Below are 21,163 nucleotides of genomic sequence, written 5' to 3'. Positions count from 1 at the left end.
TACATTCATTTCCTTAGTACATGTTCATCTAAAAGTTGTAGGAAAAATTTGCTGAGGTATATTTGACATCTCTGAAAACCCAATAGCTAAATCTTTGCCTAAAATCCCAGTCTGAAATGGTGCCATGTTTTTCTTTTTGGTTTTAGTAAGAATGAGAGTGCTTGATGTGGAATAGTGTGATCTATTTGCCTTGATCCATTACCAGGTGTCTTCTATCAGAGTGACAGGTTTCAGAGTAACAGCCGTGTTAGTCTGTATTCGCAAAAAGAAAAGGAGTACTTGTGGCACCTTAGAGACTAACCAATTTATTTGAGCACAAGCTTTCGTGAGCTACAGCTCACTTCATCAGATGCATTCAGTGGAAAATACAGTGAGAATGTTTTTATACACACAGACCATGAAAAAAAAATAATCAAGGTGGGCCATTTCCAGCACAAATCCAGGGTTTAACAAGAACATCTGAGGAACGGGGGGGGGAGGGGGGCGGAATAAACAAGGGGAAATAGGTTACTTTTTATAATGACTCAACTACTCCCAGTCTCTATTCAAGCCTAAGTTAATTGTATCCAGTTTGCAAATTAATTCCAATTCAGCAGTCTCTCCTGGAGTCTGTTTCTGAAGTTTTTCTGTTGTAATATCGCAACTTTCATGTCTAATCGAGTGACCAGAGAGATTGAAGTGTTCTCCGACTGGTTTATGAATGTTATAATTCTTGACATCTGATTTGTGTCCATTTATTCTTTTACGTAGAGACTGTCCAGTTTGACCAATGTACATGGCAAAGGGGCATTGCTGGCACATTATAACAGAAAAACTTCAGAAACAGACTCCAACGAGAGACTGCTGAATTGGAATTAATTTGCAAATTGGATACAATTAACTTAGGCTTGAACAGAGACTGGGAGTGGTTGAGTCATTGTAAAAAGTAACCTATTTCCACTTGTTTATTTCCCCCCCCTCCCCCCGCACTGTTCCTCAGACATTCTTGTTAAACCCTGGATTTGTGCTGGAAATGGCCCACCTTGATTTTCATACACATTGTAAGGAGAGTGATCACTTTAGATAAGCTATTACCAACAGGAGAGTGGGGTGAGGGGAGAGAAAACCTTTTGTAGTGATAAACACCCATTTTTTTTCATGGTCTGTGTGTATAAAAACATTCTCACTGTATTTTCCACTGAATGCATCTGATGAAGTGAGCTGTAGCTCACAAAAGCTTGTGCTCAAATAAATTGATTAGTCTCTAAGGTGCCACAAGTACTCTTTTTTTCTATTTTCAAAGTTTCAATTTTTATTACCTTTTGTATTATAATGAATCAGGGTGATGTTAGTAGCTTTTAACACCTAAATTGATGTATGAAGACAAAAATAGGTTCTTATTTTAATATATCTTTTCTAGAAGATGAGATTAATTTTGAAAAGCTCACTCGAAGACCTGCTTCGGAGGGAACAACCCTGAGAGTGGAAGACCTTGTGAAGCAATATTTCCAGACAGCAGAGCAGGTAACTTCATTGTTGTGTTTTTAAGTCCTGGGTGCATTTATGAAATCACACATTTGATTGCTATGGTGATAGGGTTTTTTCCCTGTGGAGATTTGACAGGGCTCTGTCCTTTGTGCCCTTTCTTGTCTCGCTCTATATCTTATCTTTGGGTAATCTCGTCTGCAAACACAAATTCAGTTACCCTCTCTGTACTGAAAACTCACTTGTCTCTTTCTATCCAAACTGAAATATCTGCTCGCTCTCTCTGACATCTCATCCTCGTGGATGTCTGGCTATCAGCTCAAGCTCCACATGGCTTAAGCTGAGCTCCTAAACTCTCCCTCCCGCCCCTCAACTTCCTTTCTTGATCACTGTGGACAGTGCCAGCATCCTGCATGTCACTCAGGCCTATAACCTGGGTCCTGTTTGACTCAGATCTCGCTCTCTACGTGCTCATGTACAGGCTTAGCGTCTCTAAGATATATGCTTTCAATCCATCCACACAGCTAAAATTCTTGTCCAGGCTCTTATCATCAATATCTTTCTCTTTGGTCTTGACAAATGCAGTCTTGTCTTACTCAGTCAAAATGATGCTACTGAGATCATTTTCCAAGTCTGTTGCTTTGACCATGTTGCCCCTCTGTTTGCATCCCTCCACTGGCTCCCCACCCTTCTCTGTTGCATCAAGCATAAGCTGCTTGTCTTAATTTTCAAGGCCCTTCATGGTCTATCCCCATCATACCTATCATATCTTATTGGCTATTGAGATGTTAACTCTCTCTCGCTTCAGATCAGCCTGTGGCACCAACCTCTATCTCCCACTTCGTGTTTTCTCTCATGCTTGGGAGGAGCTCCCAGTCAACATCCGCAAAACTAACAACTTATCCTCCTTCAAAAACCTCCTCAAAATTCTCCTTTGCCAGGATGGCAACAAAAAACTTGACAACAGTTAGTCACTGTGTTGAGCCTATCATGCTGACCAGTATTGGCTCGTTGTTTCCTTGTATTCTATCTATATCCGTCTCTTGTCTTGTACTAGATTGTAAGCTCTTTGGGGCAGAGACTGTCTTTTTTTGTTTGTTGGTTCGTAGGTCCCTAAGTGCTACTGTAATATATTCATATTCTTTTCTCTCTCTCTCTCTCCCTCTTCTCTCTTCCCCCATCTAAGCCACCTGAAATGAGTATAAATTGTAGGGTTGTCGTGCGGTTTAACAAAATTAATCATGTGATTAAACAATAATAGAATACACTAAAGTTAAATATTTTTGGATGTTTTCTGCCTTTTCAAATATACTGATTTCAATTACAACACAGAATGCAAAGTCTACAGTGCTCACTTTATTTATTTTTTATTACAAATATTCGCACTGTAAAAAAAACAAAAGAAATAATATTTTTCAATTCACCTAATACAAGTACTATAGTGCAGTCTCTTTATCATGAAAGTTGAACTTACAAATGTAGAATTGTGTAAACAAACAACAACAAAAAAACCCCAAAATGCGTTCAAAAATAAAACAATGTAAAGTTTTAGATCCTGCAAGTCCACTCAGTCCTACTTTTTGTTCAGCCAATCGCTCGGACAAACAAGTTTTGACATTGTAAACACTTCTTGTTTACAATGTCACCTGAAAGTGAGAACAGGCATTCTCATGGCACTGTTGTAGCCAGCGTCGCAAGATATTTATGTGCCCGATGCGCTAAAGATTCATATGTCCCTTCATGCTTCAACTACCAGTCTAGGAGACGTGCGTCCATGCTGATGACTGGTTCTGCTCAATAACAATCCAAAGCAGTGCAGTCCAACACTTGTTCATTTTCTTTATCTGAGTCAGATGCCACAAGTAGAAGATTGATTTTCTTTTTTGTTGGTTCTGTAGTTTACGCATCAGAGTCTTTTAAGACTTCTAAAAGCATGCTTCACACCTCCTCCCTCTCCGATTTTGGATGGCACTTCAGATTTTTAAACCTTGGGGTGAGTGCTATAGCTATCTTTTAGAAATCTCACATTGGTACCTTCTTTGTGTTTTGTCAAATCTGCAGTGAAAGTGTTCTTAATGAATAACATGTGCTGGGAATCATCCTAGACTGCTATAACATGAAATATATGGCAGAATGCGGGTAAAACAGAGCAGGGGACATACAATTCTCCCCCAAGGAGTTCAGTCAGAAATTTAATTTACGCTTGTTAAAAAAATGAGTTATCAGCATGGAAGCATGTCCTCTGGAATGGTGGCCGAAGGGGCATATGATTGTTTAGCATATCTGGCATGTAAATACCTTGCAGTGCTGTTTACAAAAGTGCAATTTAAATGCCTGTTCTCACTTTCTGGTGACATTGTAAATAAGAAGAGGGCAGAATTATCTCCTGTAAATGTAAACAAACTTGTTTGACTTAGCGATTGGCTGAACAAGAAGTAGGACTGAGTGGACTTGTAGGCTCTGAAGTTTTACATTGTTTTGGTTTCGAGTGCAGTTATGTAACAAAAAAAAAATCTACATTTGTAAGTTGCACTTCCATGACAGAGATTGCAGTACCGTACTTGTATGAGGTGAATTGAAAAATACTATTTCTTTTGTTTAGCATTTTTACAGTGCAAATATTTGTAATCAAAAATAATATACACTTTGATTTCAGTTACAACACAGAATACAATATATATGAAAATGTAGAAAAACATGCAAAATATTTAATAAATTTCAATTGGTATTCTATTGTTTAACAGTGTGATTAAAACCACGATTAATTGTGATTAATTTTTTTGAGTTAATCGCGTGAGTTAACTGTGATTAATCGACAGCCCTAATAATATCCACTTTGGATTCAACATTTTTTGAACTAATTAAATATTAAGAATGTACTCTAAATTAGGCACAGTCAAGCTAATCACTTTACCAGATTTTGAAGAAAAATAACATGGTTAATAAAGCCGCTTTTATTCCCCTTCGCTCATGTCCAAACTATAAGTTGCATTAGGTCAGAAACTCTTACTATGGGTATGTCTACGCTACAAAATTAGGTCGAATTTATAGAAGTCGGTTTTTTTATAAATCGTTTTTATATAGTCGATTGTGTATGTCCCCACACAAAATGCTCTAAGTGCATTAGGTGCAGTAACTTGGTGGAGTGCTTCCACAGTACCGAGGCTAGTGTCGACTTCTGGAGCGTTGCACTGTGGGTAGCTATCCCACAGTTCCCGCAGTCTCCGCCACCCATTGGAATTATGGGTTGAGATCCCAATGCCTGATGGGGCAAAAACGTTGTCGCGGGTGGTTCTGGGTGCATGTCGTCAGGCCCTCCCTCCGTGAAAGCAACGGCAGACAATCGTTTCACGCCTTTTTTCCTGAGTTACCTGTGCAGACGCCATACCACAGCAAGCATGGAGCCCGCTCAGCTCACTGTCACCGTACGTCTCCTGGGTGCTGGCAGACGTGGTAATGCACTGCTACACAGCAACAGCAACCCATTGCCTTGTGGCAGCAGACGGTGCAGTAGGCCTGATAACCATCATCGTCATCATGTCCGAGGTGCTCCTGGCCGCCTTGGTAAGGTCGGTCAGGAGGGCCTGGGCAGACATGGGCGCAGGGACTGAAATAGGAGTGACTCGACCAGGTCATTCTCTTTAGTCCTTCCGGCAGTCCTGTTGTACCAGCTTTTGGCGAGCAGCCAGGAGATGAGTATGGCTAGTAGTCCTATTGCACCGTCTGCTGCCAGCCAAAAATGTAAAAGATAGATGGAGTAGATCAAAACAAGAAATAGACCAGATTTATTTTGTATTCATGTGCTCTCCCCCCCTTTCCTCCCTCCCTCTGTGATATCAACGGCCAACAATCGTTTTGGTGAGGTCTGTCAGGGGCACCTTGAAAAGTTTAATGGAGATTCAGTCCTGCCTGAAATACCGGGGGGAGGGATAGCTCAGTGGGTTGAGCATTGGGTTGAGCATTGGCCTGCTAAACCCAGGGTTTTGAGTTCAATCTTGAGGGGGCCATTCTGTGTGGCAGGTTTTTTTTTTCTCCTTGATGTAAAGCCACCCCCTTTTGTTGATTTTAATTCCCTGTAAGCCAACCCTGTAAGCCATGTTGTCAGTCGCCCCTCCCTCCGTCAGACCAATGGCAGACAATCGTTCCGCACCTTTTTTCTGTGCAGATGCCATACCCCGGCAAGCATGGAGCCTGCTCAAATCACTTTGGCAATTAGGAGCACATTAAACACGATGCGCATTATCCAGCTGCATATGCAGCACCAGAACCTGGCAAAGTGAAACCGGGCAAGTAGGCGACATCAGCGCGGTGACGAGAGTGATGAGGACATGTACACAGACTTCTCTTAAAGCACGGGCCCTGGCAATGTGGGAATCATGGTGCTAATGGGGCAGGTTCATGCCATGGAATGCCGATTCTGGGCCCGGAAAACAAGCACAGACTGGTGGGACCGCATAGTGTTGCAGATCTGGAACGATACCCAGTGGCTGCGAAACTTTCACATGCGTAAGGGCACTTTCATGGAACTTCGTGACTTGCTTTCCACTTCATGGAGGCGCAAGAATACCAAGATGAGAGCAGCCCTCACAGTTGAGAAGCGAGTGGCAATATCCCTGTGGAAGCTTGCAATGCCAGACAGCTACCGGTCAGTCGGGAATCATTTTGGAGTGGGCAGATCTACTGTGGGGGTTGCTGTGATGCAAGTAGCCAACACAATCAAAGATCTGCTGATATCAAGGGTAGTGACCCTGAGAAATGTGCAGGTCATAGTGGTTGGCTTTGCTGCAATGGGATTCCTAACTGTGGTGGGGCCATAGACGGAACCCATCTCCCTATCTTGGCACCGGAGCACCAAGCTGGTGAGTACATAAACCTCAAAGGGTACTTTTCAATAGTGCTGCAAGCACTGATGGATCACAAGGGACGTTTCACCAACATCAACGTGGGATGGCCGGGAAAGGTACATGACGCTCGCATCTTCAGGAACTCTGGTCTGTTTCAAAAGCTGCAGGAAAGGACTTTCTTCCCAGACCAGAAAATAACCGTTGGGAATGTTGAAATGCCTATAGTTATCCTTAAGGACCCAGCCTACCCCTTAATGCCCTGGCTCATGAAGCCATACAGGCAGCCTGGACAGTAGTCAGGAGCTGTTCGACTACAGGCTGAGCAAGTGCAGAATGGTGGTAGAATGTGCATTTGGATGTTTAAAAGCGCGCTGGCGCAGTTTACTGACTCATTTAGACCTCAGCGAAACCAATATTCCCATTGTTATTACTGCTTGCTGTGTGCTCCACAATATCTGTGAGAGTAAGGGGGAGACAGAAGAGCACAGGAGGGCGCGGTGCGCATCAGAGAAGCTTTGAAAACCGGTTTCATGACTGGCCAGGCTACGGTGTGAAAGTTCTGTTTGTTTCTCCTTGATGGAAACCCCCCTCCCCTGCCCTTGGTTCACTCTACTTCCCTGTAAGCTAACCACCCTCCCCTCCCCACTTCGATCACCACTTGCAGAGGCATTAAAGTCATTGTTGCTTCTCATTCATGCATTCTTTATTAATTCATCACACAAATAGGGGGATAACTGCCAAGGTAGCCCAGGAGGGGTGGTGGAGAAGGGAAGCACTGGGTGGGGTGGTGGAGGAGGGAAGGACAAGGCCACACGGCACTTCGTAAAAGTTTAAAACTTATTGAATGCCAGCCTTCTGTTGCTTGGGCAATCCTCTGGGGTGGAGTGGCTGGAGGCCCCCCCACCGCGTTCTTGGGCGTCTGGGTAAGGAGGCTACGGAACTTGGGGAAGAGGGCAGTTGGTTACACAGGGGCTGTAGTGGTGGTCTGTGCTCCAGCTGCCTTTTCTGCAGCTCAACTATACTCTGGAGCATATTAGTTCGATCCTCCAGCAGCCTCAGCATTGAATCCTGTCTTCTCTCATCATGCTGCCGCCACGTAGCAGCTTCAGCCCTCTCTTCAGCCCGCCACCTCTCTTCCTGGTCATTTTGTGCTTTCCTGCACTCTGACATTGTCTGCCTCCACGCATTTGTCTGTGCTCTGTCAGTGTGGGAGGACAGCATGAGCTCAGAGAACATTTCATCACGAGTGCTTTTTTTTCGCCTTCTAATCTTCACTAGCCTCTGGGAAGGAGAAGATCCTGTGATCCTTGAAACACATGCAACTGGTGGAGAGAAAAAAAGGGACAGTGGTATTTAAAAAGACACATTTTATAGAACAATGGGTACGCTCTTTCACTGTAAACCTTGCTGTTAACATTACATACATAGCAAGTGCTTTCTGTTACAAGGTCGCATTTTGCCTCCCCCCACCGCATGGCTCACCCCTCCCTGTGGCTGACAGTGGGAAACATTTCTGTTCAGCCACAGGCAAACAGCCCAGCAGAACGGGCACCTTTGAATGTCCCCTTAAGAAAAGCACCCTATTTCAACCAGGTGACCATGAATGATACCACTCTCCTGAGGATAACACAGAGATAAAGAACGGATGTTGTTTGAAAGCCAGCAAACATACGCTGTAGTGCTTTGTTCTGCAATGATTCCCGACTACGTGCTACTGGCCTGGCATGGTAAAGTGTCCTACCATGGTGGATGGAATAAGGCTGCCCTCCCCATAAACCTTTTGCAAAGGCTTTGGGAATACATCCAGGAGAGCTTTATGGAGATGTCCCTGGAGGATTTCCGCTCCATCCCCAGACATGTTAACAGACTTTTTCTGTAGCTGTACTGGCTGTGAATGCCAGGGCAAATTAATCATTAAACACATTTGCTTTTAAACCATGTATACTATTTAAAAAGGTACACTCACCAGAGGTCCCTTCTCCGCCTGGCGGGTCTGGGAGGCAGCCTTGGGTGGGTTCGGGGGGTACTGGCTCCAGGTCCAGGGTGAGAAACAGTTCCTGGCTGTCGGGAAAACTGGTTTTTCCGCTTGCTTGCTGTGAGCTATCTACAACCTCATCATCATCATCTTCCTCGTTCCCCAAACCTGCTTTCGTGTTGTCTCCCTCTCCATTGAAGGAGTCAAAGCACACTGTTGGGGTAGTGGTGGCTGAACCCCCTAAAATGGCATGCAGCTCATCATAGAAGTGGCATGTTTGGGGCTCTGACCCGGAGCGGCCGTTCGCCTCTCTGGTTTTCTGGTAGGCTTGCCTCAGCTCCTTCAGTTTCACGCGGCACTGCTTTGGGTCCCTGTTATGGCCTCTGTCCTTCATGTCCTGAGAGATTTTGACAAATGTTTTGGCATTTCGAAAACTGGAATGGAGTTCTGATAGCACGGATTCCTCTCCCCATACAGTGATCAGATCCCGTACCTCCCATTCGGTCCATGCTGGAGCTCTTTTGCAATTCTGGGACTCCATCATGGTCACCTCTGCTGATGAGCTCTGCATGGTCACCTGCAGCTTGCCACGCTGGCCAAACAGGAAATGAGATTCAAAAGTTTGCGGGTCTTTTCCTGTCTACCTGGCCAGTGCATCTGAGTGGAGAGTGCTGTCCAGAGCGGTCACAGTGGAGCACTCTGGGATAGCTCCCAGAGGCCAATACCATCTAATTGCATCCACAGTACCACAAATTCGACCTGGCAAGGCCGATTTCAGCGCTGATCGCCTTGTCGGGAGTGGAGTAAAGAAATCGATTTTAAGAGTCCTTTTAAGTCGGGGAAAAAAAGGGCTTTGTTGTGTGGACGGGTGCAGGGTTAAATCAATTTAACACTGCTAAATTCGACCTCAACTCCTAGTGTAGACCAGGGCTAAGATGCTAATGCTTTACACTTTCTATTTTCAGATGACATTGGTGTGTATAAAACTTAGGAAAATAGTTCCACTGATGTGAATATGAGTAAGAGTTGGCAGAATTAGGCCCATATGTCCTGATTCTATGAAATGCTGAGGAGTTTGCAGGACTTGGGTCTTTAGAGACTCCCAGTGGTGTTAATTCAAGTAGGCACAGGGTACTCTCTCAAAATGTTATGAAATGAAAGAAAAAGGATTCAGTATTCTGTATTTATCACAGTGTTGGAAGTTTTTAATGTCCTGTTATAACAGCTTGCTATTGCATTAGTTTTCTTTAATTACAGTAATAGCTTAAGCTTTCGTGAGCTACAGCTCACTTCATCGGATGCATACTGTGGAAAGTATAGAAGATCTTTTTATACACACAAAGCATGAAAAAATGGGTGTTTACCACTACAAAAGGTTTTCTCTCCCCCCACCCTACTCTCCTGCTGGTAATAGCTTATCTAAAGTGATCACTCTCCTTACAATGTGTATCATATATCAGCTTATGATACACATTGTAAGGAGAGTGATCACTTTAGATAAGCTATTACCAGCAGGAGAGTGGGGTGTGGGGAGAGAAAACCTTTTGTAGTGGTAAACACCCATTTTTTCATGCTTTGTGTGTATAAAAAGATCTTCTATACTTTCCACAGTATGCATCCAATGAAGTGAGATGTAGCTCATGAAAGCTTATGCTCAGATAAATTGGTTAGTCTCTAAGGTGCCACAAGTACTCCTTTTCTTTTTGCGAATACAGACTAACACGGCTGTTACTCTGAAACCAGTAATAGCTTTTCCATTTTGTGACAGAATTTTGTGACAGATTTCCTGTTAATACATTTATATACGAATTTACTGACTGTCAAAAATAATACTTCCTTAAAAAAATAAAGACAGTTCTAAGTGTAATGCTGGTGCATTTGCTTCATGGGGACTAACAGTTAATTTTAATAGCTAAAAAGGATTTTTTTTTCAAGTGTATTTAATTTAACTGTTTCTCAGGAGAAAAGGCTCCACTGCTTCTGACATAACTCTTTTTATAAAATAGCACCTTAAGCGACAGCTGGAAGATTGGAAAATAAATTAAGTATATATAATGTTCCCGAGTAGAGTGTTGGTGCTGTATTATCACAGACTAAAGAGAGCATGCTATTCAAATGTCAGTATCCTTGCTTTGAAGATCTGGCTACTCTGAAAAAAGAATATTGCAAAATAACATTAGTAATTTCTACATTTTGGTTTAATCAACAGCTGTAGCACTATCCTGGCATGACATAACTAGTAGGAATTACTATTGGTTACAGAAATTACAAACTTCCAGTGTTAGGAGCTATTGATCATTCAGAACACAATATTACCTGTCCTATAATTTTTACTGCTTTCTCGATATGAAATAACTTTAATATAAATATAATAGATTCTGCTTTATAGAAATCCTGAGAATAACTGCTTCCGGTTAATGGAAACATATTGCCAGGAACCAATCTGTCCCATTAATATTAATGTTAATAGGATTCGGATATTAACCACAGGTATAACACTTAGTAGCAACTTTTTTAGAGGAGAGGTCGATCCTATAATTAACTTTCAGGCTCTGAACATGTGCAGCTAAGTGCTTCTGCTGTGTGCCATGGCTTCCAAAGGCATGGACCTAACTCTCATCAATAAAGTTTGTGTGCTGGAGGCCCTACAAAAGCACTGTGCTAAGCAAGTAAGAGTGGCTGAAAGGTTTGATGTCTCCAAAGTCCATTGATTCTTGCATTCAGAACAGCCATAACATTATCAATTCTTCTATTTAAATGATTCATTTGTGAGATGAATTTTACTCTTTTCTTCCATCACTAATCATAATGCTTTTTAGCTTAATTGATCCTTAATTTGTTTTACATAATACATTAATCCTTTAATGCTAAAGGTTCTTGACTAGAAAGAATCTCCTGTTACCTTTTCCTGATGTTATCCAATTCTTTGACTAACATCTTAAAATATTTTTGTGTATTTCTCTTTTCTGAAGAATAATATGACTGTAATACTCTGGGATATATATTGCTGTTTGAGGGAAGTTTTTTGTCTTGGTTTTTGTTTTAACCTTTCCCCCCCTCCCTCTCTATCGCTTACAGAAAGTACAGCTTTCACTCTTGACTGAAAGAGGCATGGGTGAAGCAGTGCAGGAATTTGTTGACAAAGAAGAGAAAGATGCTATAGAAGAGTTGGTGAAATTTCAATTAGAAAAAACTCAGAGGTTTCTTAAGGAACGTCACACCGATGCAGAGGAGGCAAAAATAGATGAGGAGGTTAGTACCAAATTACTCAGTCCTTCTGGTTAGGAGAAGCCTAGGTTGTAGCTCAAGATTGTTGACAGCTTTGTAAGTATTTTGAAGCTTGCACAACACCTGCCTCTAGCCAGTCCCCTCAGTGGTTCACATTCATGAACACACACAAAAATTAAATATATTACTTAAAAGCTGCTTAATCTGTTTTTAAAATTGTATCTTTTAGTTTGATATGTTGCTTCCTACTTCATCTTAGTGGATCATAATAGGATCTTACGTGTACACAGTCTGTCAGTTTTTAAGTATATGTGGCCTACAAGTTAAGCTCTGCACAAACTCTGACTGAGATAACATACATACTGACACATATTGGTAGACACAAATGTTTAGTTTGCCTTTTAAGACTTGGGACCAAATTGACCACTGATGTTTATCAGTCATCTTTGGATTGCACTTGCTCATGCCAATGGTGAATATGGCCATTGGTTAAAACAGTAGCAGCTTGATGACTAGTTTGAATTTAAACTTTTTACTGTAAACAGAGCAGTGGGTCTAGATGTATATTCTGTGATGCAAGTTTTCTCTTTCCATTTTTTCCTTTCTCTCTTTCACCTCCTCCTTACCTTCACTTTTATTTTTCCTCTTTATTCCTGACCTCTACCCATGCTTTCTCTGGGGTCTACTGTATTTCTTCATATCCCACTACCTCTCGTTGCTCTATTGCCCATTCTCTGTTACTTTTACACTTTGCACATGTTGTGACCTTTGAGCTTCCAGACTTACTTCTTACAGCTGAGTTCACAATTCAAGTATGTAAAAGTTCATAAGATGTTACAATAGCATATAATAATAAATGTTGATAGGAAAAGGTAGGAAAGGAAGACCAAATAACTCAATTAGCTTTAACAAAAAGGCTAAGTCGATATAATTTAAAGACTGTGTTAAAATTATGCTTGCTAACAACAGGAGATGTGGAGCCAGAAGTTAATGAGCCAAAACTGGTATACCACATATTAGCCCTAATTAGTAGATTAAAATAACAAGAGGATGGGCAATTCTACCCTTTTTGGATCCTTAAATGAAAGAGATTTTGTGGGGAATGAAAAAAGAAAAACTGGAGGGAAAAACAAACAGAAGCTATGGCAACTGAGTTTCACCATCATGGCTGCTACCCCATGTGTTTTCTGGGACCCCAGGGCTTCATTATCATGGTCCTGAAAGGTGTCCTGACCAAAACAGGACAAAGAAAGAGGAACTCAGATGACATCATCACCTCTACCAGCTCCAACTGAAAGCCAAACACTATGTGGGATAACATTTATTACCATCTTTAACATTCTAAAAGACTGTCAAACAATGGGGCTTTTTTCCATCTAAAAACAGTTTACAGCTAAAGGGAAATAGAACAAGAGATGCTGTTAAAATGGAATACTTTACATTTCAGTTGCTTTAACTGTTTTCCCTTCTTTTTTGTATCTTTAATAAAAAGGTAAAAGGATTTTTAATAGAGTATTTGTCATGGTGCTAAACAAGCTGAGGTCTCTGTATCTTAAGGCCCAGACCTTGTTTAACATTGTTTAATGTTAGATAGTGACTATGTTATGGTAATGCCTTTTGCCTGTATATTCCATCTAAAGTAATGCATCTCCTTTCCTTTCTACCCCATATCAAGCACGTTTTCAGCCAGTGCTGAGCTTTATTGCACTGGCTCACATCCCATGAAATGTGAGATTCATGGGCTGCATGCAGCGTTGGCCTTCCTGCCTCCTATGGATTTTGAACATGTTGTTGGGCTTCCTTTGTTCTCACGCTAGATCGAATGTGAGAAGAGCACCAGCCCCATGATTTTTTCTGCAGATGCCCGTTGCTGGCATGCTCTACTATCTAATGGTGCCAATAAGTAGTAGTGGGGATACAGACCTACGTCGAGCCTTCAATCTCTGGTGGTGATTTCTTTTTACTAGGAGTGGACTAGGTTAAACTATTCTACATTACTTAATGATTTTTTATTTTGCTTCTCAAAAAGAGGTGTCTCTATATCTCTTGTGTATTCTGGACTCATCCTATTACAAACATATCTCAAATGTATTGTTTGTACCTGGTAATATAATTGTTGCTCTTTACAGTCAGAAAAGCCTTCCTGGTAAAGCGTTCAATAGTGATAATACCATTCTATTTCTGTTCAAAACAAATCCAGTAAAATAACAGACATTCAGTTGATTTCTCTAAAAATCTAAGTTCACCACTAAGCTATTAAAACAGGAACACTTTTTTCTTGGAATTTTTGTGTCTTCAGGTATTGTACAGTCCAGACTATTAATTTGGTCTTATATTTTATATTACTGTGATCTAGGTGCGAAAATTTAGGGAGACCAGAAAAGAAAATATTGAAGAGGAAGAGGAAGAAGTTCGTGAGGTAATTCCCCTAAAACAGAAATGTAAGGTGTAGAATGTGTCTTTATTGATGTTGCATGAGTGGAGCACTGTTGTCTTCTATTAATGTATAATAGAATAAATAATAGATACATTCTGTATCACCCAGGCCTAATTGTTCAAGAAGGATGAGAGAATTCTGTGGCAAGTTTTGTTGATTTCTGTGAAAGAGAGAGATCCCACAAGGTCTTGTGTGGGATGCAGAATTGCAAATCACCTGAAAATATCCTTGTGTATGATATGCCCTCAAAGTCACAGCATGCTTCTGGTTTAAAAGTCAAACAAAAAACATTCTGAATTTGGATGTCCGGTTTACAGTTCTCTTTAGATTACAAATAACAAATTTTTTTGTTTTTCTCTACATTATAAAGTCACTACAGTTTATTTTTAAAAGGTAAAAATCCCAGATTATATCGCTATTCATCTGGGTCAAAACAAACAGTTTCATTGTAGAAGACACAAGAACGTGTCAATAAATTGCAGAATAACTAAGCAACTATCAAAAATTATGCAAATCGTGAAGAAATTCAAACATAAATATCCACTTTGCTATGTATAATTTGCTTATGTGGACTCTCTTCCTGGTACATAATTGTGGGACATAATCCCACGCATAAAACCTATATTAAGACTCCTAATAAGTGAAGTCCCAGAATCTATTAAATTGACCTTTATGTAAGTGGTTTTGCAATTACTGTGGATTTTTTTGTTTGACAAAAGGATACCGGGTTTCTGTTCTGTCTTTTGGCAGCAGCCTCGTGCTGTATATCTAGGGAGACATATTGAAGCATAGAATGTATTCAAAAGTCCAGAGTAAAGTATTTAATAGTCCATTTATGCAGGGTATATTTATGAGAGACAGAGCACAAAATAAATGGCCTAACTGGAGCCACTGCCCAGTCATCCATATGACTGGTATCATTTGGGAGACAGCTCTGCCAAAAAAACCAACCTCGGATCCATAAGATTTAGACAAGCAATTGCAAATTTTCAACCCAAAGTTAGCAGTGCCTGAGCAGTCCCAGAAGCAGTGAATTAATGTCCCTATTGATGAACTACATTTCAGGCAGATGTCTGAGTCTAATGTTCATAGTGTTTGTAGTCAGGTTGGTCCCAGAATATGAATAATTTAAAAAAAGAACGAGTAGATTTCCTGATTTTTTTTTCCTTTCTTCCAGTGTGTGGGAGCATGTAATGGATTTGGGTTGTTTTTTTCTGAGGTGGTCCATTCTGGAGTATTGGAAGTGAAGGAGAGAGTTCCTCAATTTTTCTTCAGTCCTCCTGCAAAGCTGTTCAGAATCTAATGTCCATTTATCTATAAGGAGGAAAATGTCTACTTGAGCAATGTATATTCGGGTTCACCACCATAGAATTAGATGTGATTGGCAAACTCTGGGCGTGTCAAAATCAGCACTTAGTTTTCAGCAAGCCAGGGTGTAAATCTCCACACTAGGCTGTCGTGTGCTAAAAGTTCCCTCATATGTGCTTTGATCTATCCTGCTTTGAAACAGGAGTAAAGGGCACTAAAAGTTCCCCGGTGAAAGGCAGTAGGGTCCACACAGATACTTAGTGTGTGGCAGGCTAGTGTGGGGTAGATTTATACCGCAGCTTGCCATTAACTAAAGTTTTTGTGTAGACAGGTCCTTTCAATAAGCAGTGCTGAACTCTAGCTTAAAGCTGTGTTTCAGATTAGTGAGGTGAAAATTACAAATACTACCTAGTCAGGAGGCCCTTTTGCCTCATATGGTTCAAATTTATAGTGTAGATGGGAAGTTAGTTATGTTCTTATGCCCTGGACTGTCTCTGGATCAAATTTTCAAAACTGTCTAAATGACTTAGGCTCCTAAGTCTCAGTGAAAGTCAGTAAGGGACTTAAAGTCCCTTAATTATAACAACAATAATAATAGCACCTATGTCCTCTGTGTGGTTAAACTATGATTTAAGTTCATGTCTAAACTACAAATGGGAATATGGACCAGGGGATCACTGTGCAGACAGGGGCTTGTGGAAATCTAGAAATGCCAAATTCGCTTCCAGTCTGGGTCTTCTCATTTAATGACTTCAGTGGATTTACATTGGTGTAAGTGAAAGCAGAATAGAACCCTTAATCTTTTTAAGAAAGAAAAAAGAAATAAATGTTAACAGTCCACTCATTCATAAACCCCATTAATCTTTATACCAGATGGCTGTTCCCTTTCTTTGTATCTTTACTTCACTTCTCCTCCAAACTGTTTTCGCTCTCATTTGTTTTTGAAATCACAGTCCTTGGGTTGTAGAAACTGCTCAGTTGTTCAAATACTTTTTCCCCTTTTCTTTTATTAAGCCTTAATGACCCATCTTTCATAAGCAGTTTTTGCTAAGTTAATGGAAGAATATGCACGTTGCCTCTTAGAGAAAGCTGTTTTCTCTGTTGTAGGTTGGCTGACTTGTTAGTCCATTTCACAATTTGTTGTAACAGTAGTTTTTTCAGACTTCTTTGAATGGGAGTGAAGCATTCTGTAAACAATCATGACTTAGTGTACAAATTGGGACTGCATCAAAATGACTAGAAAAGAGACATCTGTTTTCTGACTGACATACATTACCATTGAAGTTGGCCCTAAATCTGAGTTCTTATAAACACGTCACCACTATGATTTCAACCCTTGTGCATTTTACTATTAATATTAAATATTCTGTATCGTTTCTTTCAGGCTATGACCAGGGCTAGAGCTCACAGATCTCATGAGGCTGCTCTTGCCTCTGGCTCTAGTGATGATGATCTTATGGATATTGGAATGTCAGAACAAAAAAACAATGATGATTCAGATGCTGGCACCTCTGCGTCATTCAGCAGAGGAAGAGGTCGAGGAAGGGGTCAGGCAAGAGGTGGAAGAGGGCAAATCTCAACATCCAGAGGAGCCTCTCGAAGGGGAAGAGGTCCATAGTTTCTTACATTCCTTGTATTGCAATTATTAGCAGTTTTCCCTTGTTTTAAAAAAAAAAAAAAAAAGGCCTTTTTTGTAATGCTCCCATGAAATGCCCTATTGGCTTGTTGTTTAATTAGGTTCCTGATGTAATAATCTTTTTATTGCCAGCGTTTTTGGCACCAGTTGCTGCAGTAACTTGCCACCTTACAAAGTTGAAATATTCAGGTTTTGACAAGAGGAAAAAATACCATGCTCCTATGCTGCAGTAGTTATCGCAGTTTCTTGGGGAAGCCCCATGAAGAGAGATGTATGTCTATTCTTTTCTATTAAAATTAGGCAATACCTCTGCTGGCTGGTGTTTGTATTATGATAGCTTCCAACATGGGCTAGGTGCTGACCATGTGCAGAAGGTAGTCACTTCCTCCAAGGGCTTGTAGAACCAGTAGTCCTTCCCAAGGCTTAGAAAACTTGTCTTAATCAGGGAAGTGGGAGGTCTTTTTTTTTTTAACCAAAAATATCAAACCACCTCCTGGTCTGGTTGTAATTGATTGTGCCCTTTAATGAGTCACACTCCTTGTTGTTAACACCTTTAATAATTTTTTTTTCTTTTTAAAGTATCCAATTCTGCAGATGGATCAGCTAGCCAAGACTCCCACTGACTTCAGTGGGCCCAGCATGTTTGTAGGGGGGGACTAGAAGATCTGACAGCAAGATCAAGGCCTATGAATTCAAATTAAGACTGGGCACTTCAAAAATAGATTGGTTATGGAAACCACTAATGGGAAAATGTGCCCAATATACTGTCAAGAAAGGGAATAAGTTTTTGGCCATGGGGTAGACACTATGTCAAAAGCTAAATCATGCTCTCATTTTTATCCACTTTCTAGGCGGAAGAGTATGAATTGTAATAAAGATGAGTGGTTTTTATTAAATTTCTTACTCGGCCCTCTAATATTCTTGTTGATTATTGGTATCAATCACTGCAATGTGTTGTATATGTTCTCTAGGCTCTTCCTTATAAACCATTAAAGAAATGAAAATGGGCTGTAAATATTACTGAATTGGTATTGCACTGAAAAAAGCAGTGTAGCTGGGGGTAGCCACCTGAGTACATACACAGAGTTTCTGGGGGTGGGAGGGGGGGTTGTACTCAGGCGGCTAGCCCAAGCCTCCAACAATGCTATCCCCGCAGTACAAACCCACCCAGACACCCTGGGTATGTATTCAGGTAGCTAGCCTGAGCTGCCACCTCTGCTATCGCCAGCTACGCTGATATTTTCTGCTCTCTAGTTCATGCAGAGCTAGTGAGTGTCTGTCTGTCTGATCTGGAAAGCACTTTCCTGGCTACAGTGTAGACGTACCCTTAGTTATGGATCTTTTGATGCTTGTTTTTTAGAATTTCATAATTAACAGAAAAAATACAGAGTGCTAAATATTGATTCTTTAAAAAAAAATTTTGTGTGTTTTTGTGTATTATCCTTACAGGAAACACTAGCCAAGAACAGTCTAATAGCAGTAGAAGTTACAAGCCTGTGTCTACTCCTACCAAGAATATGTCTATCATAGATGGTATGTTCAGAATAGTGTGTTATTTTCACATGCCCTCTAAAATTGCTATCACTTTGCAGAATGCCATAATGAAATTAAGAAGTTTATGATGCAACCTTTATTTCCAGTAGATAAAATTCAGCCATCACATGGAGCTTAGTTTGCCTGTTATTAAGTAGGGAGGTGAACTGTTAGTGAGGTTTAGTTCAGCTAACTTCTTTTCCTGCCCCATCTCTTACCTATTATTTTAAGAAGATTAATTAATGGGGTTAATTGGTCTGCCGCTCTCTACTTTACCAGCTGATGAGTTCAGGTTGTTTCAAGAACTTCCCCCTTCAGATGCAAAATGTATCCAGAAGAGTGTCTTTGTCGAATCCTCCCAAATTGTGTGACCCAAACTGATTGGCTAGTTCTGGATTTGTGATGAAGCCTTCTTTTAGAGAAGGGGACAAGCCTGGCATGGAGCGAGAGGTGTCTATTCAGGTCATGGTGGGTGAAACAAAATACTGTGAGAGAGTGAGCGTGACGCAAGTAATTTAGGAATCCAAAGGATGCAATTGCCACTAGGACCAGTGAGTGCATATAAGTAACACAGTTGGGCACTAACAGTAAGCAACAATTTTTGCAACAAAAGAATTTTTTGTAGAGACCATGACAGATAAAATGCTATGTTTAGAGACCCTGGGCTGGATCCTGCTCTCTGTTACATCAATATAAATCTGGAGTAACTTGATAAAGAAAATGGTAAACTTAGATTTACCCAGGGTCATTCAGATCATCATTGGCACCCCTTAGAAACAAAGTGCTATAAAACGCATTTTTCAGTTGCAGTTTTAAAAATTTTCTGTCTCGGGATCTCTGAAATTATTACACTGGGTTAGTAATCTTCAAAATCTCGTCATTAAAAAGTTTGGGATCCTATAAAAAAACCAATTTAAAATTGCAGACTCGCTGGCTTCTTTATGCAGATGTTAGTTTTTAAAGTCATCTTTTAAAATACATTAGCACCTGTCCTTATAAAACTTGATGCACAACCTCTGCATCTTGGAAGTATATTGGATTTATACTGTATTTTTTTTACTTATATTAATAAAAACTTTATTTTCAGTTTTCCCTTGTACCTCCTCTCTTGTGCTCACTTTATTATAAGTATTCAGTTGGAGTATATCATGTGGAACAGAAAAATTAATACCAGACATTCTGACATTATTATTATTTATTATTTATTACCACCTTCGTGCACATGAATGCAAATGAACCACTGTAGTCTCCAAAATTACCACTTTCAAAGTCTCTTTTAATTCAAGGATGTTTAACTCGATGATATCTGAAGATTAGCTGTGAAAAGAAGTGGCTGATAATTCATTAAAATATCCTTTGTCTCATCTGCATCACTTCCCAAGTAAAGGCTAGTTTCATTGTTTGAGCATCACTCAGAAATTAACTGGATTTTATAGGATCAGTTTAGCACAAAGTGAACCTATTCATTTTATTTGAAATTACTACTGATTTCCATTTTATATTTTAAACAGGACCACAGCACAAGTGGGGTTTTTTTATGGAGTCCTTTAGAATTTAATAATAGCGCTGCCCCCAATCCTGCAAGCTGATCCATGGGGCTGGGTGCTAATATCTTCCCGGAGTCCTAATGAAGTCAGTGGGGCTCTCAGTTATTATGGGCTTGCACAAGTGCATCACACTGTAGGATCAAGGTCTAGATTTCTTCTGAATTGCTGTCACAACTTGTGCATGTTTGAGTACTTTAGTCTAAAACTAATATTTTTAGGAAGTATTTTTTTTAAAAACTCCTATTTTGCAGACATATTAGACAACTTTCCATTGGCTAGGCAGTACATGCTAAAAATCTTTTAATAAACATCTAAGTTTCTTGTGAAAGTTATACATGCTCTTGGGTAAAAACATGACTGATTTTTGAAGTTGGTCATGTAAAAAATGGAAAATTTTAATTCTTTCCAGACTTGAAGTGCTGAAAATGTAGTCGCTCTTGAATTAACTGTATGACAGTGATAGAAAACTCTAACTTTTCGTAACAAGATGTTTTCATGTCTGTCTGATTTTTACTTTAGATAATTGGAACACCTTCAGAGGTCTGGCTCTGAGGCGGTCAAATTAAATTGTTAAATTAGAAATATAGTAGGAGAGCCAGCTGACAATAAAATGTTCTGCTGGCATGCATTGCTTAAGTACAGGCCACTTTAATTCTGGTGTATCTCGCTGTGGCAAATTGTTTTCCAGGAGCCACTGGAATAGCAGGCCTTACTGGAGATTTAGCTTATCAACATTGCACAGAAATTAAGAAACTTGCTTTTGCCACAGAGCCAAAGCATTGTTCAAAAACACAAATGACTTTTCTTGATAGAGCCAGTGTATTCAAATCCAGTTTAAAAGGCTGATTTGGGGCAACTTTTGAGAATTTAAAACTGTAGTGGATGCACTTAAAGACAGTAGTTTCTTAATTTGAAAACGAATCTGCCTATGAGTTGGGAATCCAAGCATGCACTTTGGCGAATAAGTTTTCAGAACAAAGCATTATTAATGTAGCAGTGTTGAACCCCTTCAAAACCTGAGTACTGTACCAGTGAGGCACTGCTCACAGATATCTGTAAAAGAATGCAGCAAGTTTTCTACTTGCAGTTTAAACAAGGCCAGGTTTATGATATCCCATGTAAAAGGTAGCAAGGCAAATTCATCACAATTCAATGAAAGTGACTAAGAAGAAGTCATTTGTTTTATGAGGT

At 40.3% G+C, this 21,163-nt stretch overlaps 1 protein-coding gene across 1 annotated transcript in view; it reads left to right on the top strand.

Moving 5' to 3' along the window:
- The window catches only part of MRE11 (MRE11 double strand break repair nuclease), a 50,035-nt gene that overhangs the window by 15,150 nt on the left and 13,722 nt on the right, over positions 1-21,163 (top strand). Inside the window, exons 11-15 of the mRNA XM_073337399.1 lie at positions 1,400-1,503; positions 11,362-11,535; positions 13,868-13,930; positions 16,641-16,866; positions 18,342-18,425. Coding sequence (XP_073193500.1) covers positions 1,400-1,503; positions 11,362-11,535; positions 13,868-13,930; positions 16,641-16,866; positions 18,342-18,425 — 651 coding nt within the window. The remainder of the gene's footprint in view (positions 1-1,399; positions 1,504-11,361; positions 11,536-13,867; positions 13,931-16,640; positions 16,867-18,341; positions 18,426-21,163) is intronic.

Source organism: Lepidochelys kempii, chromosome 1, assembly GCF_965140285.1.
Source record: "Lepidochelys kempii isolate rLepKem1 chromosome 1, rLepKem1.hap1, whole genome shotgun sequence".
Lineage (NCBI taxonomy): Eukaryota > Metazoa > Chordata > Testudines > Cheloniidae > Lepidochelys > Lepidochelys kempii.
Note: the sequence above shows the minus strand (reverse complement) of the source record. Positions and strands in the feature narration are given on the sequence as shown.